Genomic DNA, 18,356 nt, shown 5'->3' on the forward strand with positions numbered 1-18,356 from the left:
GCAGGGACATTGCATTGTCCACTTCTAGCCTTGGTACTTAACTGTATGGTTTGCTGGGCTTTTACAGTATGAGATACATTTACAACTTTTTAAAGATGGGAAAGTATTATATGGAAATTCATCTACCAGTGGTAACATGTATGGACTAATTTCTCAGTTCTTCATTGTTTGGACTACAGATTTGACACAGTGACATAATATTTAGATTACCATAGTCTATTTTGTACAATACTATAAAACTTGTTGCTACAATATTTAATTCCAGAAATTACTCCATTTCTTGAAATGATGAAATAAAGAAACAATGACATCACAGTGAAATTCATGGGGTAGCACATTGTAGTTATATGATCTTCTACATTATATGTCTTATTACCTACCGAAAATCAAATAGAAATAATAATCATATTAATAAATATTATAAAGCTTAAATATTATAAAGATATCTTAAATTGGATTTAAAGACACAAATATTTTATTTAGAGTTTAGGTTTTCTTTATTGAGGTTTATTTTGGGGAATCACAAACAACCAGGAATTTTAGAAAAACCAAACCCCAGCTAAGTGTAAGACTTAAATCAGCATTGATTAAAACTGCTTACTACTGAAATAAATCCATGGCTATACTTTAATGAAATGACTCTGGATTTATAGCTGGGTGACCTGAATTCTCTTCCTAACTAGGAGTTAGTGAGGATGGCTCATCCAGCCGGTTTTCCTAAGATGTTAGATTGTTTTGAGTAGATGCAGAAGCAAAGTATGAGTCCTCTGTCTTCCTCTGGGTTATGCTTAACCCCTGATGTTCCAAGAGGTTATTCCTAGAGGAAGCAAAGCTGGCTGTACCCAGAGACTTTTCCAAGAGAATCTTATGTCCAAGTTTCAAACAAGTCCATGTCCCTTCTAAGGAAATAGGGACTCCCTGATAGGTTAGCCTCCCTTCTTTTCTGAAGGTAATGGTAACTCTCAACACTATTGATGTACTTACCATTTAAGGTGATAGAAGACCCACCTGGATATTGTAAATGATGTACTGAAGATAGAACACATGTAATAATCATTAATAATGCAAATTTGCCTTAATACTTCTTCAGCTAATTGTACTTAAAATGAAACATTGCTCCTATACTTTTACGAGGAAAGTAAGGGGGTTATGAATCTTTTAATGTGGAAAAATGTAATCATCCAATTGTAGTTAACCAATTGCATCCTTTATGCTATTCATGTTTTATGAGCTAAAAAAAGACATAGAGTGCTAAGCTCAAATCTGAACTGCTTTTATTCATGTTGCATTTCATTATCCAGAGCATTATCTAATGAGTCTTACTGGCTTCTGGGAACAAGCGCTCTAAATTTGGAAAACTATTTTTTAAATTTCTATTCCTGTTTCATTTCTTTTGACATCTCACCACTTCTTTTATTGCTCTTTTACCATTTTCTTTGTCCTCTAATGCCTGGAAGATAAACCAAAGACATTTCACACAAATGCTAGGACTTTGGAAACTGCTAACCTTTAATAGATTAAATACTTACTGATGCTTAATGATGCTCCCTTATAGGAGATCAAAACACACAGTTGAGAAATTAACAACTCTATGCTTTTGTCAGCCTCGTGCTTCCTATTCAGAGATGAACCCATAACATCCTGAAGTTAACATTTAAAAAAATCTCAGAGTATAGGAGTAAGAGTAATGCCTGTGTGTCAAATAATTGTGTTAGAGGTGAAGAAGACTGAGAGAATTTGTTTTGTGGTTACGAGTAATCCAACAAAAACAAACCCTCAGGAGCATGCTTTCCTTTGATTTATCTACGCATTAGTGCAGAGTTTCTGCATATCATCCCTTAAATCATAACACTGAACAAGAACGGAAGAACTATTTTAAACCACTAAATAGATATATAAGATAACATAAACCTGGAAGAGATCATAGCAGTCCACAATCACTTCCAGCTTTCAGAGGACTTAGGTCATTGTGGAAAGAAAATTGTTTATTCTACTGATTTTATTCATTCAAACATTTCCAGAAAACGTATGACTTTGTTTTCTCTTTAATTATTACAAACCTGAGAATACTTTGTGGCATTTTTTTAAGAAATTAATGTTTATTTTTGAGAGTCATAGAGACAGAGTGTGAGCAGGGAAGGGGCAGAGAGAGAGGGAGACACAGAATCTGAAGCAGGCTCCAGGCTCTGAGCTGTCCTCACAGAGCCTGACGCGGGTCTCAGACCCACGAACAGAGAGATCATGATCTGAGCCTAAGTCGGATGCTTAAACGACTGAGCCACCCAGACACCCTTCCTTTGTGGCTTTTAATGTGTATTTTTGGACCTAATTTTGTAAAGTCTATAGTTAATTAATGTATGCCAGTTTCCTCTTGTGCCTTTGCCTTCGATGGCATATGTTCACTTGCTGAATAAGAAAACATAGAATGACAGACAGAAAGAAGTGCTGAAGAAACAAAAGTAAAATATTTAAGGACTTGAGGCAAATATCATATAGCTCTGTCGCAAAGGACAACAAAAAACTGATTACACTATTTATTGCATTGATGAAGGCTGGGTTTTTGTCATGCTTTGTTAAGCAAATCTCAATATAGAGAAAGTTCTATTTACCATACTTGGCAGAGACTTGTTTATTTCTCTTAATAAAACATACTTTTAAAACCTAGCCCCCGAGGGGTGCCTGGGTGGCTCAGTTGGTTAAGTGTCCTACTTTGGTTCAAGTCATGATCTCAACAGTTCATGGGTTCGGGCCTGCATTGGGCTCTGTACTCACAGCTCAGAGCCTGGAGCCTGCTTCAGATTCTGTGTCTTCCTCTCTTTGCCCCTTCCCTGCTCACACTCTTTAAAAAATGAATAAATGTTAAAAAAAAAATTTAAAACCTAGTTCCCCAAATTTAACATTTTTCATTTGTACCAAGTACGCAACTATAGCATATGCTTTAAATCCCATTTATTCTCAATTATTCTTGATATTTTTCCCTGTTCATTACCCTAACTCCATAATGATTTTAACATTTGTGTGTGTTTATGTGTTCTGCTTAAAGGAAGTTAACTTATCTTCTTGAGAAATATGCTGCCTCCTTAATCTTCATCAACCCTAAATTATCTGGCTAGGGTAGGATTCAAACCAACCTCTCCTTTCAAATGTAAAATATTAGTCTTTATAGATTTTTTTCCTTTTAAAAATAATTTATTCCCCACTGCTTCTCCTTCTAGCTTTGTCTCTCTTCTTTTAACTTTCAAATTCCAAATGTGACCCACTTTTTCTGTGGTTTCTAGTTCCTTGTCACCTGCTCCTACCTGCAGTCTGTCCTCTACCACTCTCTTCAAACTGCCTTCTCCATGGTTACTGAGGTCCTAATAGTGCCAAGATCCTGGATTTTTCTCAGTTTTGCTTCATGTTTCCATATTACTTGACATTACAGGTAAGAGAGGGGCTAACAGAGAAGAGATGTCCTCAAAGAGTGGCATGCTGGCACACGTTTAATAGCTCTTCAAGGGAGAAAAAGCCCTAAATTATACCTTTGCCATCTTCCATGGTGTAAAAACTCCTAACATTGATGATTTTAACCTCCTAATGTGATGTCACTGAACGTGGAGTTGGGAGGCTATGTGAACAACAGGCTCTGAGAAGCTGGGGTGAGCTGAATGTCCTTTTTGGAATGCTATCAATCCTTGACTTTTGCAACATGAAGTACCCTGCTTCATTTTCTATGACTCTGACACCAGCTTCTCTTCATACTTATATTGCTTCTACTTTTTTCTTTTTCTTTTTTAAATATTTATTTTATTTTTAGAGAGAGCTTGCACACGCAAGCAGGGGAGAGGGGCAGAGGGAAATAGAGAATTTTTTGTTGTTGTTTATTTATTTTTGAGAGAGAGAGAGAGAGAGCACACAAGCAGGGAAGGCGCAGACAAATAAGGAGAGAGAATCCCAATACTCAGCACAGAACTGATGCAGGGCTCTATCCCACGACCCTGGGATCGTTACATGAGTCAAAATCAAGAGTTGGATGCTCAACCGACTGAACCACCCGGCACCCCTCATTGCTTCTATTTCTTGTTTGTGGTCCCTAATTGTGGACTTAATTGGGGGTTAAATTTTTCACCCTTTCATTTTCTTCCTTGGCATTTTCCTCCACTCTCATTTTTCCTCATCACTTTGGCATGATGCTAAACTCTTGGCTGCTTCCTGGAGGTCATCTCTCTATTCCAAAGTCTTACTGGAGATGGAGATACTCATGCCTTCACCTCATATGCATTAGGGTTAAAACTAGGTTGCTTATCTTTCTCTCATCCCAAAAGTACCCACTTTCCTTCATATCCTATTAAAAAGTATTAAATGCAAACTATATGCCAGACACTTTAGAAGGTTCCTTGGACACAGACCTGGGAAAGTATTATCCATATTTTAGAGATTAAAAAATTCAAAACTCAGGTACTTTGATTTACCCAAATTGACCTATCCGATAGGCAGTGTAACTCAGATGGCAACCCAGAGCTCTGACATCAAAACCCATCTTTCTTTCTATTACACCACACTGCTTCTCAGTCAATGAACTCTCAGTTTTTATTACACTAAATGAAAACATGAAAGTAATTTTTGAGTTTTCTTAAACTGTTAATTACCAAATGCTGTCTAGTTATACAATGGGTCAGTGTTTGTGCAAGTATCTATCTCCCTTCTATGCTATAAGCTTCTAAAAACAAGCCATGCTATATTCATCATTTTATTCCTTTGTGTAACAAAATTCTTTGTAGTGGTAGCTACTCAAAAACTCTTAATTTAATAAGTGAAATAATTAATGAACAACAATGTGTTTTGAATATATTCATTGTATTTGTGCTACAATAGTGTTTCTCTGTCATCTGTATGGACAGCGACACATGATGTTATATATAGCAGATCAGATTTTGCACTGAAGGAATATTCAGGGTTAGTTTGCTTCAAAGAGAAACAGAACTGGAATGCAATAGATACACATTTTAGTATAAATCATGAAGTTTACCATTGCTCTAGTGTTTTCAGCCCCAAGCTATTGTAACCCTTTCTATGTAGCTTATGGATTAGACTCCAGGGAATCCCCAATGAGTTTAAAGCAGTATCCCTCCTTGCATTTCTGACTAATTCAGAGTACTCCTGGGGAGTCCTTTCACACTATCAGGTGTCTTAATTTGGGTTCAGGACTCAGAAGTCTATCCAAATTTATCTTAATTGCAAGAACTGACCGAAATGTTCTGCTATCAGTGAAAACTGCCAAATGTGAGAGTGTTATATAGCTCTGTGCATAAGTGAGTAGATAAATGTATCATTGGACTTCTGAATCTGTAGTTCCCAATTCCTGCATCACCTTGGTGTATTTCCTATTTCAAACAGCACCAAAGGACTGCTGCATGATTGAGTATGCCTCAGGGCTTTTCTATACATAGCAATCCAATGTGCTGCAGCAAGATATGTGGTGCAGAGTTGTGTGTGTGTGTGTGTGTGTGTGTGTGTTGTTTTTACCAGGAAAGGCAGTGGAGCCATTTTGGCTGCCTCTATGATGTTACTTTGAATCTGCACACATAGTAGTGCATAAACTGAAAATTATCCAGATGTGATTCTTAAAAGACATCTGGTTTTTATGAGACTATGCCATCATCTGGGTACTGAAATGCTCTTAGATGCTATTTATCATAAAATATCTTCAAATACATCTATTTTTTTAAGTTTATTTACTTATTTTGAGAAAGAGAGTGCACGTGAGCAGGGGAGGCACAGAGATAGAGGGAGAGAGAGAATACCAAGCAGGCTCCACACTGTCAGTACACAGCCCAATGCGGGGCTCGAAGTCGTGAACTATGAGATCATGACCTGAGCCAAAATCAAGAGCTGGATGCTTAACCTACTGAGCCACCCAGGCAACCCTCAAATACATCTTTTTATCATTCAATTACTAAAGGACTTAGCATAAAATATGAGAAGGTTTTAGCTATAAACACCATTATTTTAAACAATATATGGCAAGTTGAAAAATAATGTACCAACTAGTTGAGCATCAGGGAATTTTAAATGAACGCAACATAGAATACAGGTCTCAAAGCTTTTACAGAGGGTTAGTATATACTCACTACAGAATAATTTACTTGTTTTGTGCATCTTTGCATCTGAGAAGTGGCAGGCAAGATTGAATCTGGCAAAAAGCGTCTGTTAATATGCCTCAATTCATCTTCCATTGCTGAGATATTAGTGGTGACCAGCAACTGGGAGGTTTGATTTCAAAGTGACTATTCAGAAAAATAAACAAGAGAACATCTCATTCATAGTCTTATCAGTGATGGAAGATGCAGTTCTTTGTAAATCAGGTTGGAGAGGGTAAAACTTATATACAAAAATCTGGGATCATTTGGGATGATGCATCATAACCTCCTGGATATAGTATAATATTGATAATTATTTTCCATTCAATACCTTGCAGAATCAAGCTTCATCAATAGAGACAAAGATATGGGTGTTCATGGCTTCCCAGGAATGCCAATTTGGACAAAATAACATCAAACTTTTTTGAGTTCAATGCCTATCCTTTTATGTAAATTAAATTGATTGAAACTCTTTATTATGGTCTTTCATTCTTTTAATTTCAATTGTAGAGTATATGAGGCTATCAGAGGAGGGTGAAAAATTATATCCCAAAGCCCTACTTCATGTGATATTACTGTTAATGGAGGCTCTATTTAAGAGGGCAGCTCTGCATAATATTGAGCTCACAGTCTGTGTTCCTGCATTTGTGATAAAATCACAAATGAATTGGTTTAGTGAACCCAAATAGGTAGAGGTAATAAAGTTTATATTCCAAATAGTCCAATTATAAGTAGTACATGGCTCGTATTTTCATTTTCTTAGAAAAATTTATTTTAAGCTCATTGTGTTTCTGTGTGTGTGTATGTGTGTGTGTGTGTGTGTGTGTGTTTATTCTACAATTTATCTTCTTTGGTCGGCCTTTGTCTTTATTCTCTCTTAGCCTGGTTGCCTTGGTTACCATTACATACATGCTCGAACATGAAGTTCCTCTTTGACGTACATTTATTTCTATGGAAACAATGATGTCATTGGTATTGGTAGGTGCTTGGGGAAAGCATAATAAAACATTGAATATTGATCTTTCCTTTGGTTATAAAATGATTCATTAAATTATTTTTAAATTAGAGAACTGTATTTTTACTTTCCTTTTAAGATTTGATCATGAAAGTACATCTTTTCTTGTTTCCTTGCTCAAATAAAATGACTTAAAGCATTAAATACACTGTATAGCTCCTTGTGATATGTTGTGTAATAAAGCTCACCATAGATAGTATTAAAACAAAAGAGTCATTATTTTTACCTTAAAAATCTTTCAGAGAGTGAAAAGTTTATCTCAGTAACATCAAAAAATTACACCAAGAATTTTATATCATATCAAGGCAATGAAAAATGTTTAGATGATGGATCAAGAAAAAAAAGAGGCACTACTTGTCATTATTTTAAAATTTTTCTAGGCATAGAAACACAAAGATATAAGATGGAAGAGATAGCTATTGAAACGTTTTCTATGACATTAAGTAAGTCCATGTATAATTGGTATTCCAGTTTTTTTATGTCCTGAGAGGCTTTTAAAACTTTTTTTAAAAGCATCTATTTTCATCTCTGTTTGTCTTCCAACTACTCCAGTCTAATTTTTTTCCTTTATAGATGATGTGGAAACCTGCTTATGATTTTCTCTATACTTGGGGTGCTCACTATGGAAATAGCTACAGAGACGTGTTACAAGACCTTCAATCGGCTTTGGACAGAATGAAAAACCCTGTGACCAAGCAGTGGCGAGACTTAACTGGAGCTTTAATACTGATACATTCCTTAGAGTTTTTGAGAGCAACTGCATTCTCTACTTCTGAGGAAGTATAGGGTATGTTTTGGGGAAGAGGGAGAATGGTAGGAGGGAAATGGAGTGCGTGTGTATGTGTGTGTGTGCATGTGGTGTGTACACACACACGCGTACATAAAGAATCTCAGAAAAGTATTACTTTTTTTTCATTTGTCAAAAAGTATTTTTTCCTGGTGAAAGCACAGCTTAACACAAAATCCAAGGATACATTTTATAATTAAACATGTAATTTTATATGTTTCAAATCCAAACATTAAGCCATTTTGTTGTTGAGAAAGGACAATAAAACCCTTGCCCCTTTCAAAGTTGCTTTAATTTCTTTAAGTCAAAACAAATGGCTGTTAGCATAATTACCTCACACAGTTACCTAGATAAACTAGAGGCTCCCAGTGTGGACACTGGAGTTTTACTTGTAGTGGGTCTAGAGAGAGGAGAAGCAAATACATACTCTGTGCACAGGCACAGAGCCACAAGCTTTCTATATTCCATCTCTTTTATTTATTAGTGGAGTTTGCTAACATTATTCCCATTTTTCATCTGAAAAGACTAAGGACTGGTGAGGACACTCAGGGAAAATAGCCAATGGGAAATAAGTTTTCTGTCTGCAAAATCTGGTTTTATTATTTTTTTTAAACATAGCACATAGCAAAATAGTAAAAAACTAAAAATGCACATTAAAACTTATAGGGGCATAGTAGCAACTTCATTTTAAGTGAAACTTGCTGCACTTTTCCACCATCTATTGAAAGACTGCCAGAAAAAAAAATATGACTGATCATCAGAAATCTGTTGTTTGCATCCATGGACTAGAGTTTTCACCATCTTCCTTCCCCTAGCATCTTGGGACATAGCTAACCCTGCCTAACTTGGATTTTTTCTTCAGGATCATTGTGCAGAGTAGTTCTTTAACTCTCAGGGATTTTTAATAAGAATAATTATTTAAAAAAATTTTGTAACATTTATTTATTTTTGAGACAGAGAGAGACAGAGCATGAACAGGGGAGGGTCAGAGACAGAGGGAGACACAGAATCCGAAACAGGCTCCAGGCTCTGAGCTGTCAGCACAGAGCCCGACACAGGGCTCGAACTCACGGACCGTGAGATCATGACCTGAGCCGAAGTCAGACGCTTAACCGACTGAGCCACCCAGGCGCCCCAAGAAGAATTATTTTTTAAAAACCTGACTTATCACTGTTGAATGAAGCAGTCGTAACCACCCAAAACATTGATATCTGTGGGTGTGAATGCTCATGTGCTCATACAAACATACGTGTGTGTGTGTGTGTGTGTGTGTGTGTGTGTTTACCAGAGTGTTTCAGAAAGCTTTTGCAAGACAGAGATTACATAGGGAATTAGGGCAGTACAAATGCTAACTGCTGGTAGAGTTCACAAAGAGATGGTTTGTGCTTACTCATATGTTCAATCCTTTGGCCACATGCCAGTGTTTATGTGCTTTGGACAGTCATTCATTTATTGTATTTAATCAACAGATGGAGTATGTGTACCTTCTCTGTGGCAGGCACGTAGATGCTTGAGGTTAATAGTGGTGGAAGAAAGAGCATGATCCCTGACTTCAGTATTGCTAAGTTATAGAGACAGGCAACAATTTAAAACACTATACAATTAAATGTAAAATTAGATCTGTAACAACAGTTACAACGGAAAGGCCGGAAGGCCAAGGGATATAGATATGAAAGGCCATTTATGAATCCAAAGCGTCAGGGATGTTTTCTCTGGGAAAGAAATGATGAACCTGAAGGAGGATCAAGCACTGCTTTTAGTCCGGGGAAGGTAGAAGAGGTCGTTCCTCAATGCAGTGAAGCCCTGAGGCAGGAGGGAAACTCCAGAGATGCAGAGAGCCAGAGTGAAGGGTTTGAAAGGGTGAAGAAGTGAAGGAAGGAAAGACACACCCTCAAAGGTAATATAATGAGCTGAATAAGGATTTTGTTTGGGGATCCTGAATAAAACATGTCCATTTGGCTAAAAAGTAAAAGCAGAATCTTTTTAGAGCTTTTAATACACCTACCCTGGGGTATTTCTTATGCTGGCAAAGGTAATTTGAATTAGGTTTAAGAACAGTCTTTAAAGCTTTCAATATTTATATTTGATAATAAGAGAACATAGCCTGCCCAGGGAGTTATGTACACACATTCAAGGACAGAATTTATTTTAGTTGAAAATAAATTCAGGGAGAGGGAGGAAAGAAATAGTTTGTAAGTTCAGGACACAATCATTTTTAGTGGTGATTTTGCTTTCCTTAGAAGATTCTTGGAATCTTATTAACATGTCAGCAAACCAGAGAATTTCGGGAAGAGATAGTAAGGAATTAATAACTGGGTTTTTCCAGGCTCCAAGATCTGAGAAGACAGAGATCTTGTTAGCTGATTAGGGTAGTAAGATTAAACAAATCACTTCAGGTTTACATCGCATCATGTGTTGTGACTGTGGCTGGGAAGTTTAAAAAGAGTTTAAAAAATGAAAAACATGAAGTGCAACTTAAGGATGAAGCAATGGCTTAAATATTAATATATACAAAGATATCTTATAGTCTTGTAACAAATCCTTCCAGAGGAATTTTAAACCCATGTCCAAACATTCTGTTCTTATAAATATATTCTAATATTTTTATGAATCACTTTTATTTTTCTGAATTTTATATTTTTCTTCCTATAATGGATTTCATAATCAGAAAAGATTAACTCAGTAATCATGAATTTCCTTTAATATTTGGCAGCAAATCAAGGGAATTAATAAGGCACTTAAATTCCATCCTTGACATCATTAAAAGCATCAAAAGCCATTAATCTAAAACTTCTTTAAGCACTTCCGAAGTGGAAAAATCATAGTTCTTTTAGTACCTCAGGCTTTTTCTCTAATGATGCATTAGGATGAGATTTTAGTTCAGTGCTCAGCTTGCAATGTAACAGCTTTTCAATGGAAGCCACAGATCCTCCACTTCCTGTGTTAAAGCCTTAATATGGAGGCCAATTAAGGAGGTGCGTGCAACAGCAGATAATTAACTGTTCATACCCGGCGGGATGGATACAGCACATTTTCATGTCCTGTAATGTAGAAAATACCATATGAAGTTTTGACCTTGACAATGCCTGGATACCTGGAAGGGGCAGAATGTAGTACATCAATGGATGGCATTGGTCTAAGAAATGCCACTGCTAATAAACAGGTTTGAATATGTGATATGAAAATGCAATAGAAAAAGAAAAGAAAATACAACAGAGAGAATATATTCAAATCATACTATGCTGTAACTAGAAGGTTCAAAATTTGAATTTTCATACTGTGCTACTGTAAGTTGTATTTTCCATAAGTTTTTAATGTCTAAGGAATATTTGAGGCAATATAAAGAAAAAGGAGAATAATGAAAACATATGTTGCTAGAGGCTTTTCTAGTTAAAATAGATATTTTTTTTCTTATTCCCACATAATTTGCCCTTCTTCTATATGAGGTTGTTTCCCATGTTAGTGAAGTTCCAAAGATCATATGTTACCATTATGTTAGGTGAGGTTAACTCAAAGACGTTCTTCAGAATAAAGTAATTATTGAGGGTTGGTTTCTTGCATGTATACACATTAGTGCACAACACAAAATAAAAGTGACTATGTGTACACAGGAAACTTGAATTTGTACATATCTAGCGCCTGATGTTTGTCTCATATTCAAGCATCAAGATTTCACTAAATGTACAAATCTGTGGCTTTTGCATGTATTTTTTACGTTGATTTTCTATTTATGTATACCTAGGCTTATGTAATCCAGAAGGTTTTTAACCTAAAAGCTTTGCAATTCTGAATAATAGTGTCAGTTCATATATGAGGGGGTGAGGATGGAAATATCAGTACTGGAAAATAGTTAGTAATGCCAATGGAGAAAATTCCAGAGCATGTGCTGCTGCTGTTATAGTGAACACAACAAGGATGGCTTCTTCTGCAAAAGAGTTGTCCAGGAGTTGAGAGCCCCTGGCTTCTGATCTTTGCCTATTACTTCCTAAGAGACTTTCCACCTGTAACCCAGCTTCCTTGGGCTTCAGTTTTCTCTCATCCATAAGACAAGGTGCTTGAACTAGGTAGCTTCTAAAGTTCCTCTTGGGTTTAAATGTCTGTGAGTATATAATGAGCACGATACTTTATGGGTGTTTTTTTCTGTTTATTTGTCTTGCTATGCAGGAAGTAAAAGTGAGCTAAGACTAATAATTTGAATACTAATTATCTACATTATAATAATGTCTCCTATGTGTGAGGCATAGCACACATAGCACATACACATAAACATACTGAGCATTTTATGGCACTTTATAATACTACTCACATAACCTAGTCAAGTTGCTTTTGCAATATGTACTGTTTTGAATAGTTGAAAATCACCCAACTATTCAAACAGACTAGAAAATGGTGTATGAGTGTTGCTTAGAAGGGTAGCAGCAATTTACAAGCAGCTACCTAGAGCACACTGGCAAACATACTCCAGTCTTACTGCAAGGCCTTAGGCCAGGCAACCTCTGCTGTAGGGATTCTCCAATTTCAGAGCAGCAGAACTGCCTGGAGGGCTTGCTGGAACACAGACTGCTGGGTCCCACCCCCAAATTTCTAACTTAGCAGGTATGCAGTTGTTCCCAATAACTTGCATTTCTGGGAAGTTCCCATGTGATGCAGATGCTACTCATCCAGGGACCCCACTTTGAGAACCACTGAATTACAGTTTCCTTCCTCTCTGTGAAAATAAAAGAATCTTTGTTAAGCCAGAAAAACTTGCTTCTAGACAAACAAATTTTTATGTGATTCCATCAGAGAAAGTTTTTAAATTATTTTAAAAAATCATGTTATATAATAGTTCCATTTATTTATATAGAATGAACTTTTCACAGGAAATTAATAAAAGCCTTATTATTTCAAAATAATAATTTTGATTGAAAAACTAACTGAAATAATTAAGAACTCTGCATTTTATTTGAAATGTAAACATACTTGAATAAAAACAGATTGTTTGAGATTAATAATAATTTCAGTGTGTTAAGATGATTTTGCAAAATATACGTAATGATGCACTTGTTTCTGTATCTTTTGAGAAAACTTTGTTTTACTGGTCAATCACTTGGTACATTTTTCTTGTTGAATTCATTTTCCCTATTGGGGAAAAGTGGTGTTTTTTTTGGTTTTTTGTTTTTTTGTTTTTTTCATTCCAAGGATACCATTATTTACTTTTTATTTAAATTCAAGTTAGTTAACATACAGTGTAGTCTTGGCTTCAGGAGTAGAACCCAGTGATTCACCTCTTACATATGACACCCAGTGCTCATCCCCACAAGTGCCCTCCTTAAAATGCCCATCACCCATTTAACTGTTTTTAACTAATGTGATCAATACAACTATCTATATGCCTTACTTTCATTGTAGAATTACAAAATGATTATAGGCACTCGTTAATAAGGTAGCCAGATGTTCTCTTTCCAACGAGTGTTTCCACATTTAAAGGGATGGTGACACTGAGAAGGGTGATGAGGCGGACAAACTCACGTAGATATTATGTATCATATTTCATCCTCTGCCATCATTTCCCTTTTAAATTGTTCTTCTTTGGGTAACTTGGAGAGGACCTATGAATTTTTATTTCTATTCATATAGATGTTTGAGTCTGTCCTTTTGTACCTGGAGGCAGATTGTTAAATGATCTTAATATTTAAGTCTACACTTGAACCCTTGGAATTTACTGGACATTTAGCATATCAATATAAGCATGATTAGTACTTAAAAATCAGAACTTAGTCATGATGAAGTTATGAGTTTTATTTAAACTGGTTCCACCAAGCTCAGTCTTTTAAAAAGAATTTGGGATTGGCAACTTTGGTGTAATGTTGACCTTACATGTACCAGGTTAAATTGTTTAATGGAATTAGCTACCAAACTCCTTCCTAGAAAAATTTATTTTGTGGGAGGAAAATATACTCTTTTGCTCCCAGAAAATATGTACTTAATGCTCACCCAGTCCCCTTACATCATGGTTGAAAGGAAGGAAAGTGTGAAGGGGAGATAGAAAAGAGTTTGATTATGGTCTAATGAAAGGAGACTATTCAGGGACTATGGGAACTTTGTCTTCCTCTCTTTGTGTTGGTCTTTTACTTTCATTTTTCACTTATTTTACAGAGAGAACATGAGCGGGGTAGAGGGGCAGGGAGGGAGAGAGAGACAATCTTAAGCAGGCTCCACATTCAGTGACAGTGCAGAGGAGCCTGAAGAAGGACCTGATCCCACAAGCCTGGGATCATGACCTGAGCTGAAATCAAGACTCAGATGCTCAACTGGTTGAGCCACCCAGCTGTGTCCTGTTCATCTTCTTAAAAATGGAGAGTATCTTCATTCTTCTCCTTATCTGATCAATAATAAGTTATCAATTAAGTGCCGCTTGGTTTTCTCCAGGATAGATTTAATGCTGCTTAAGATTGCCCTTTAAAACTACTAAGAAAGGTTAGCTAAAGCAAACATAGCAGATCTATGTTAGGATTGCCACTTAGCAGTCTATCAGGATCTAGTGTCAGAAAACCTAGCTCAAACTGGCTAAAGCACAAAGAATTTATTGTCTCTCACACCTGAAAACTCTACGATAGTTTCAGGCATTACTGGCTTCAGGACTTGAAGGCGGCAATCAGATTGCTTGTTTCCCCCACTTCTCTGCGTTTGATTATATTGGTTTCATCCTTGGGCTCCACGGAAGCAGCCCAGGAGTTCTGGGCTATCCTTTCACAGGCCAAGTAGGTTGCATAAACATACTAAGCACTTTATAGCACTTAACACTATTACTCACATAACCCAGTGAAATTGTTTTTGCAATATGTACTGTTTTGAATAGTTGAACACCACCCAACTATTCAAACAAGCGAGACAATGGTATATGAGTGTTGCTTACAAGGGTAGCAGCATATTGGGAATATTTGAAAGGCCACAGTAAAGCAGCAGCCACTGTGACTCTTGGAAGGTGGGTGTAGTTCAGGCCCTATTGCAGACCCTGACTCCGTTTGTTGGCAGGGTAGGGGTGGAAGGACAGCTGCCTGACCTGCAACCCCAGTTTCCCTAGGTTCTCCTTCTTCCCCTTGTCCAAATCCTGCCCAGGTGTGAATGCCAATCTACAGCGAGAGCGCCACCTAACGTGGGTTATACTCAGCAGTGAGGCTGCAGATTTGAAGTCAGGGAGAAAGCAGAGTGGGTGCCAGGGACAGACAGATTCTAGTTATACCTGTTCTTCCCCAGTCCATGTCCATCTTTTCTTTCCTTCAGCCTGACCTGTGACTTCAGGTTCAGCGCCAAGACAGTGGAGAGAGCCAGCCAAGACTCTGACCAGCTCTCACAAATGTAGAAAGTCAAATCACCATAAGAAATCTTTAGCGTACATCATTGTTGCTGGTTCTGTTTTTCTGAGCAAATGCTTATTAATAGGTAGGACAAGAGAGCATTTCCTAATAACCTCACAGGAATGGTCCCTATGATTGGACCGATTTAGGTGCGGTGTTCATCCCTCAGCCAATCAGTGAGAGCTGTAACCAGTGGTCATTTGGCCAGAACTGAGTTACAAGCTCCTCCTCTGACAATCATCCAGCACACAAGGTTTGAGCATCACTGACCACCGGGTGAAATCGAAATACTTTTGGAAATGGAAGGAGGTGGATGTTGGGGAAGTCAACAGCAATTTTCCACTAAAAATGTGAGGTGAGTTAACCTCAGCACTATTTCCTGTACCAAGACAACTTTCTCCCTCAGGTGTAATTCACAAAGCTAGTCATCGGGGTCCTTCTTATGCGACTGGGTAATGGGCCTGCATCTATAAACTTCTACACTAAATCAAATCCTAAGTGACTGAGTTTTGCCAGCAATATCTATCTTCTGCATACCACTTTATTAACTGCTGATGACATGATGGAGCCATCTAAAACCCCACCAAGACTATGGGTTCACCTGGCCCAGGAAGTCCAGGGGCAGATCTTCTATTCTTTCTAATTCCTCACTCTCAAAGCAGGGCCCATACCTAGTAGAAGCACCTTGCCTGCTGCCAGAAAAAAGCTGACCGGGAGAGAGGGGTAGAGGAGTTCCCAGAATGACTGATTGACAAAACTGTAAAGTTAGCGTCTAATGGCCTCAGCTACCAGTGAAAAACAGCATAACAAAATCTTTGAATATTCTCTGAATGCAATTATGAAAGCAAGCCCAAGGTCAGTGGTGTTTCTTTCTCAGCCATCTGACTTTTCACTGGAGACTTTTATCTCCTCTTTTGAATCAATAATGACTTCTAAATGTTGCCCAAGGGGAAAGTAGAACAGCACTATGAACAAGGTGATTTAGATGGTTCCAAGACTTCCGTGAAAAACAGGGCCAAAGGAAAGAGATACACTGACAAAGGTGGTGTGTTTGTTTGTTCTACATACATAGTATCTTTTTAAGATATAATTCACATATCATATAATTCACCCTGTCTGTTTTTAAGAACCTATCAACATTTTCTTTCTTGATATATAGTTCCTATTTAATATATGTTTAGTTATATTCACAATTTCCTGTGTCTGGAGAAATTCTCTTCAGGAGGGAGTATCATATTTTTCTGTTTTTCAGGGTGGAGTGGAATACTGTGGGTTGTGGTAAAATAAGAGATTAGTAGTCAAGGTTATTTGTGAGAAGACTAGGAGAGAGGACTTGATGTAACATCCCTAAAGCCGTTTTTAAGAAGTTTCACTGATAGTTTGGAAGAAAAAAATCTAAAATCCTCCTTTCACACTTTTAGAGAACCTTTATATTTCTTTCCATTTTGATTGCTGAGAAGATTACTGTGTGCTTAGGGATGAATCCAGGTTCCCATGTGAGAGCTTCAAATGCACTGCAAGTAATTAATCTACCCGCCTGGGTTCCTGCCTTAAGCAAGTTTCTAAATCTATCTTTAATGAGAGCTCTATTTTGACCACTTGGTATATTCTGTGTTTATCTACTAGAAAACTGTATTAATTTGCTAGGGCTGCCATAACAAAGTACCAGAGATAGGGTGACTTAAACAACAGAATTTTTTTTCTCACAATTCTGAAGGCTAGAAGTCCAAGAGGAAGGTATTGGCAGGGTTGCTCTCTTCTCGGACCAGGAGGGGAGAATCTGTCCCAGACCTCTCAGCTGCCTTAGAGATGGTTATCTTCTCCTTGTGCCTTCACAGGGTTTTACCTTGGTCCACGTGTCTGTGTCCTAATGTCTTCCTCTAAGGACATTAGATTAGATTAAGGGCCACCCTAGTGACCTCATTTTAGTTCAATTACCTATGAAACATTTCATCACCAAATATAATTACACTGGTAGGTACTGAGGGTTAGGAATTCAACATATGAATTTAGGGGACACAATAACAATAAGCTTGTAACAAAAAATTTGTTGGCCATGATTTGGCCAAATTTGGGTCTTTTTTTTTTTAATTTACTGAAATAAAATACATTGTTCAAATGCATTTTTTCTTTAAATTTGTTTTCTTTATTAAGTTATTTATATTAATTCCAATAAAGGTAACATACAGTGTGATATTAGTTTCAGGTGTACAATATAGTGATTTAGTTATTCTATACATTACTCAGTGCTTACCATGAGAAGTTTACTCTTAATCCTCCTCACCTATTTCACCCACCCCCCTACCCACCTCCCCTCTGGTAAACCATCAGTTTGTTCTCTAGAGTTAAGAGTCTGTTTCTCTTTTTTTCCTTTGTTCATTTGTTTGGTTTCTTCTGCATTTGAGTGAAATCATACAGTATTCATTTTTCTCTGACTGACTTATTTTGCTTAGCATTATACTCTCTAGTTCCATCCATGTTGTTGCAAATACCAAGTTTTCATCTTTTATGGCTGAGTAATATTCCATTGTATATATCTTCTTTATCCATTCATCTGTCGATGGACACTTGGTTTGGTTCCATAATTTGGCTATTGCAAATACTGCAGTAAACATAGATGTGCATAGGTCTTTTTGAATTAGTGTTTTTGTATTCTTTGAGTAAATATCCAGGAGTGCAATTACTAGATAATAGGGTAGTTCTATTTTTAATTTTTGAGGAACTTCCACACTGTTTTCCACAGTGGCTGCACCAGTTTGCATTCACACCAACAGTGCAAGAGAATTCCTTTTTTCTTCACATCCTTGCCAACATTGTTGCCTTGTGTTTTTGATTTTATCCATTCTGACAGGTATGAAGTAATTATAGTTTGGATTTGCATTTCCCTAATGGTGAGTGATGTGGAGAGTTTTTTCATGTGTCTCTTGGCCATCTGGATGTCTTTCGTGGAGAAATGTTTATGTCTTCTGCTTATTCTTTAATTGGACTATTTGTTTTTTGGGTGTAAAGTTGTATAAATTCTTTATATATTTTGGATACAAACTTTTTATTGGATATGTCATTTGCCACTATCTTCTCCCAGTCAGTAGGTTGCC

At 37.0% G+C, this 18,356-nt stretch overlaps 1 protein-coding gene across 14 annotated transcripts in view; it reads left to right on the forward strand.

Moving 5' to 3' along the window:
- MACC1 (MET transcriptional regulator MACC1) overlaps positions 1–18,356 on the forward strand; it is a 538,854-nt gene that overhangs the window by 447,777 nt on the left and 72,721 nt on the right. For 10 of the 14 annotated variants that reach the window (XM_053218324.1, XM_053218325.1, XM_053218328.1 and 7 more), the window contains one exon: positions 7,708–11,107. The exons of the other annotated variants lie outside the window; for them this stretch is intronic. In XM_053218324.1, coding sequence (XP_053074299.1) covers positions 7,708–7,920 — 213 coding nt within the window. In that variant the 3' untranslated portion in view covers positions 7,921–11,107. Of the gene's footprint in view, positions 1–7,707; positions 11,108–18,356 lie in introns of those variants that run through there. 14 annotated transcript variants of the gene reach the window in all.

The sequence above is a fragment of the Acinonyx jubatus genome, chromosome A2 (genome assembly GCF_027475565.1).
Source record: "Acinonyx jubatus isolate Ajub_Pintada_27869175 chromosome A2, VMU_Ajub_asm_v1.0, whole genome shotgun sequence".
Classification (NCBI taxonomy): Eukaryota; Metazoa; Chordata; class Mammalia; order Carnivora; family Felidae; genus Acinonyx; species Acinonyx jubatus.